Source organism: Agrilus planipennis, unplaced genomic scaffold (assembly GCF_000699045.2).
Source record: "Agrilus planipennis isolate EAB-ADULT unplaced genomic scaffold, Apla_2.0 scaffold252, whole genome shotgun sequence".
Lineage (NCBI taxonomy): Eukaryota > Metazoa > Arthropoda > Insecta > Coleoptera > Buprestidae > Agrilus > Agrilus planipennis.
Window position 1 is genome coordinate 13,015 of NW_020442420.1, and position 5,618 is coordinate 18,632.

General features: G+C 33.2%; 1 protein-coding gene across 1 annotated transcript in view; it reads left to right on the plus strand.

Moving 5' to 3' along the window:
* The first annotated feature begins 476 nt into the window (after positions 1–476).
* LOC108739747 (ganglioside GM2 activator-like) overlaps positions 477–5,618 on the plus strand; it is a 10,565-nt gene continuing 5,423 nt past the window's right edge. Inside the window, exons 1-2 of the mRNA XM_025980205.1 lie at positions 477–666; positions 721–927. Coding sequence (XP_025835990.1) covers positions 607–666; positions 721–927 — 267 coding nt within the window. The 5' untranslated portion in view covers positions 477–606. The remainder of the gene's footprint in view (positions 667–720; positions 928–5,618) is intronic.

The following is a 5,618-nucleotide window of genomic DNA, read 5'->3' on the forward strand; positions in this document are numbered from 1 at the left end:
TGAGTGTACGCTATGATCAGCACTTTCAAAGAAAAATGCAACAAATATTGTGGCTTAAATGGTTCATGGAAAGAAATTACTATCTTTTTTAGATATGATATTTTTTTCCCTTTGCTATTTCTAAGTAACAATTTCTAAAAATTTTAAAAGAATTGTGCGTGTGGGTTTTGATGAGCACCTTTAATTAAACACTTTTGAAGATACTACAATAATTTTTATTGCTTAAATCGAAATTGGTAAACGACCACGTGCGCGTGTCCGACGCGACGATTATTTTTAATTTAAGGCTTTAACTCCTTCTTTTATTAATTTCTTTGTTTGTAGGTGGAGAATGATACTGACATATTTAATTAAATTAGCACAATTAAGATTATACGTAGCGATTTTGAGTAGGCAGTCGAACACACAATTGACACATTTTATTGTTTACCTTGTGTTCCAACACGATATTGTAACAGGTATGAAATAAAAGCAATAAATGTTACATGTCTTATCATTCATACAACTTCGGCTTTGTAAGTAGTAACAAACAGCAATATTATGCCATATAATTTATAATGTGCACTGGTGGGCTAACCGTAAAAAACAATCAAATCGGGTTTTATCATGAAAATCGGACTGATTATAATTTTGATCGCGTTTCTAGTGAAGTTTTGTAGAGGTGGTGTATGTTAGGCATTCGCCATGGGATGCAGTTACTTTTAACAGTTCATTTTTTAGTACGGCACAAACGGTGGAATTTATGATGAAGAATCATTTCATAAAGAGTTTGATGGTCATCTTCGATTTACAGCATGCGATGGACTAACTAAACCTGCTATCATAATAACCAAGCTCGATGTGAATCCGAAAATGTTTTTTATTCCCCAAAATGTTTCCATGACAATTGGTTTTGAATTCACGAAAAATATTGAACCACCTATAATGGTAAATAATGATTGAATTACTCCTTTTATTTCTTTTCTTTGTTAAATATTTCGTAATCTCGACTCCGTAATAATCCAAATAAAAAGTTAATAGCAATCGGAAAATCACATTAGTGAACAAGAGCGGTAGTACAGCTGAAAACTAAAACAATTCATTTGTTTATTTCGGGTTCGTCCCAAAACTGGTAAACTAGAATCTTATAGAATTACAGTCTGTCTTTTTGTCACGCAGGTGTTCTTCGGAAACCATTTCAATTAAAAACTTGACAGGCAATTAAGTTTTCCATGCGACCTTTCAAATCGATTGATAAAATTTGGAAAGGGTTTGACAGTTTCTTGAACTATAGAAAATGCTTTTTTATGACATCTTATAAGGAAGTCTTTATCCTCATGGTTTAAGAAATCATTGTTTGTTATAAATAAACTTAACTTTCAGCAAAAGTCTTGAGCTCAATAAATTTATTTATGGACAGGGAAGGTATTTTAAAGAACCGAACTGATACCACAAAAATATCAGCCGGAAATGTTAGATGACAGTTGTTTTGGTTTTATTTAGTTATATTAAGAGTTACGCACTCTTCAGATTCATAATGATATCAAAAATCATTAATATTAATAATAATGCATATTCAATTTTTTGCGAAATATTTTTATCCAAACAAAGGTAATTATCGACTTTTAGTGGGTATTTGCTATTAGTGATAGATGCTAGTGTGAATTGTCTTAGTAAACGACCAACGGAGAAGCTTTCAGCAAACCTTTTCATGATGAGCATAAATGGTAATTGCATAATTGTTTATGTGTAAGGTAAAATTCACCATTTGACGATCTTAACTTATTTATGCCATGCACCCGATAAGATCGCCGATTAAATTTAAAAAAATTAGTGTCTTAACCAGTGGACATATCCTGCCATCATTTATCATCAATTACTAATTTATATTGCGTGCAAAATTTTGATAACTGCTTCCTGAATATATATCAAGTCTTCATAAATCATCATCATCATAAGGTCGTCAATCCTAAGACTGGTTGGACACCTCCACTCTTTCCTATCCTTAACTACACTTCGCATTTCCCTAAAATTAGAACAACTCACATCCTTAACTATTTGCGAACAGTGATTTAATCTAGGTCTACCTCTACCCCTCTTAACTCCTGTTTCTGCCTCTAATATGTCTCTGACTAGACCTTAATGCCTGAGAAGGTGTCCTACCAACCTATCTTGCCTATTTTTTATTGATTTACTAACACCTTCAATACTTTCTACCGATTAAAAAGTGCTGTAACTATGCAAGTATAGAAAGGAAAACAAAATAGCTTTCTAGTACAAAAAAGAAAAAGAACTTTTTAATTTTCAGTAAATTTTCCCTGGCCGCTTTCTCGGCATCAAAATTGAAAAAGATTATCAATTTTCCCTCAAACATATTTTGATATAAATTATATTAAAGACTTTTTGGATTACGAAATCTAAAGGATCTTCTCGTTTATCTTAAGCAAAAGAAATCACATTGCGAGCTTTCAAGTTATAAACTGACTCTAGTTTTATCAAAGAACCTAACTTCATGGGCACGAGTCAAAAAATAAAAAGGTTTTTGAGGTATGTATCAAAGTATCGCATGATTTTCAACCTATCTAATGTATAATATATCAAAAAACATTTTTGAAATGACCTCTAAGGCAGTTGTCATGAACATAGCAGAAGTCACCATTTGAATCTAAAATTTTTAGCGTTAAACATTTTCACAGATTTATTCGAAGCGAAAATTGATTTGATCAGAATTTGGAAGGTATGCTTATAATTTTATAATATATTGAAGGTTTAATCCCCGGTTCACCCCTTTAGATTTAGTATTTTGAAAACTCACTTTATAGTAGATTCACTGGTCTAGGCTATGTCTTGATTGATATATCAAACTTTGAATTCCCTTTTCGTCCCATTAAGGGTTGAATTTAAAAAAAAATCCTTTTCTAGTGCTCCCTTACGCTATATAGGGAACGTCTATGTAAAATTTCGAACCTCTAAACCCAAAGAATTGAGCCATGTGTTTGTTTGTTAGTAGTTATTGTATAATTTAGATGGATAGTCTGAAAAGCGTGCATTACTTTGATCTTTAGCCCAGAACATTTGTTGAAATAGTCATAAAGAAAATCTTACTCCAACTGCTACCAATTTGACCGGAGTCGATTTTCCGTAGTGAGGTCCTATGTTTATTTGACTAACATTTAAAACAATGTAATTTACAATAATTGTTAATTGAATGTGGCCTACACCTCGCATAGACTCTATCAATAAAAAGAAGTCAGTTCTATGCTCGCGAACGGTTAATTCAGAAATCTGAAAAAGGTTGTTAAAGGTATGTTTGGAGCGCGACGCTGTTCGGGTGTAAAACATGAACGGTGGGCGCGGCGGAAAAGAAAAGGTTAGAAGCGTTCGAAATGTGACGTTACAGGCGAATGATGAGCATACCGTGGATAGAGAAGGTTAGAAATGAAGAGGTATTAGAAAGAGTAGGAGAACAGAGGACTCTATGAAACTCAATAAGAAATAGGTGAGATAGGTTAGTAGGACACCCTCTCAAACATGAAGGTCTAGTCAGAGACATATTAGATGCAGAAACGGAAGTTAGGAGGGGTAGAAGTAGACCTAGAGTAGATTACTATTCGCCAATAGTTAAGGATTTGGGTTGTTCTAGTTTTAAGGAAATGCGAAGATTAGATCAGGATAGGAAAGAGCGGAAGTACGTATCCAACCAGTCTTAGAACTGACGACCTTATGATGATGACGATGATGACATTATGAAATTGTTTCTATGTTCATGCCATATTGCTCCGGAAATTATGGTGAACTGACAACTATTTGTTTTAGTAGAATATTTAAGTTATTGGTCAGTAAATTTATTGAAACTACTAGGTGTAGATGGCGATTTCGATCTTAATAGATTTTGTCAACACCCCATGTGTCGTCGATTCAGTTCAGTATAGTTCCTTTAATATGGTCATTAATTTTTCGAGATTGCTGATGACGCATTGATGAGATTTAATAAGATCGGAATAGTGATCTACGTCTCGTCTGGTAGTTTTTTACTCTTTTCATTTTAATTACTCCACTCTTGATATGACTTTAACAGTAGGTTCTTTATTTCATTAATCCTTTCTAGTTTTTCGGTCTTTTTCAATCTTTCGTAACCATTATTTTGCTCAGCAGAATCTAAAATTTACCATTACCGATTTTTGCAAATATTTTTGCTTAATGTCACTTAAAACAACGCGTTATAATTATTTGTTGATACAATTACATTCAATGGAGTACCTGGAAATTTTATGTCTTCACGTGGCGGCAATAATAACGTTTTTGCCAAATAATGTAATGGAAAAAAACAATTCGTCGAAAAACAAAGACCGTGCGCGTTAATGGTAACTGACTTAATTTAATTGTTCAGTTTTATTACAATAGTACATACACCTAATGACCGCATCACAGACAAAAGTTGCATGATATTATTTACCAGTACAATTACCCTGTCTCGAAAATAATTAATTTGTTGACATTTAAATTAATTTTTTTCCAATGTAACAATAGCTCTGTTTGTAAAAACTAAACCTGTGACTGTGAATCATTATTTTTCTAGAATGCTCGCATCTGTAAATTAACAATGTATACTAAACCACAGCGTTGATAGAACACAAAACAAACTATTCAATCATAACCAAATCAGATAATTGAATCAAAGGTAAATGTCTAGATGATGTCCCTTCGGGGGTGGGGGTGGGTGGGATATGAAAGAGGAGGTCTCCCCCACCACTGTACCATAAATAGTTCGTGGCGGTCTCACCCCCATAAAAAGTTATGGGGGTTAGATGGGGGTGGGGGTTAGGGAGATCGAAAGAGGGTAGAGGGGTCGAAAGAGGGTGATTACCTGAGTAAAACCCTATATAAAATTTGTGGCGGTCTCACCGCCATAAAAAGTTATGATGGTTGAAAGTTGATTATTTTGACAATTTTCATACACTATAATTCAAATAAAATTCAATAAAAAAAACATTTTCAAGCGGATGGAGGTGGGGGATCGAAAGAGGGTGGTCATTTGAACAAAACCCGATAACCTAACCTAACCTACCTTATTGATAAAGATATTTAAATAATGTTTTACATAACTTTCTCAATATTTTTTGTATTTTTCATTAGTTTTACCTTTGAATATTGCTTAAGAATGACCATAGAAGGGCATTTCTCAACCAACAGGGCTACTTGCTGTCACACTAATTTTATTGAAAAACTTCTTCATTTCGTTGTAATTATTTTAGAAGATATAAATTTATAATAATAATTCGTGCATAGTCTAAAATATTAAATTAGAAATACCATCACTTATTAAAATATTATTCGAAATCGTAAAACACAGTCTCCTGGTCGGTCACCAGCCCAGAAGAATTAACAAAGTATATAGGTTTATAAACATATAATTTAAGAAATTAAATTCGCTTCCAATTTTGCTGAAATAAATAATGACTCTATGTAAATGCCATACTTTCTGATGGTTACAGTGAAGTGTATTGGTGTAAAGGAATAAAAACTTTTGTCAGATCAAATTTCGAGCACAGTCCCCTGCTTTAATTTTCCAATGATACACACTGTTGTCTAAGGGTCGCAAAGCTATGATTTTGAGTTGAACGGAACGTTACCAATGT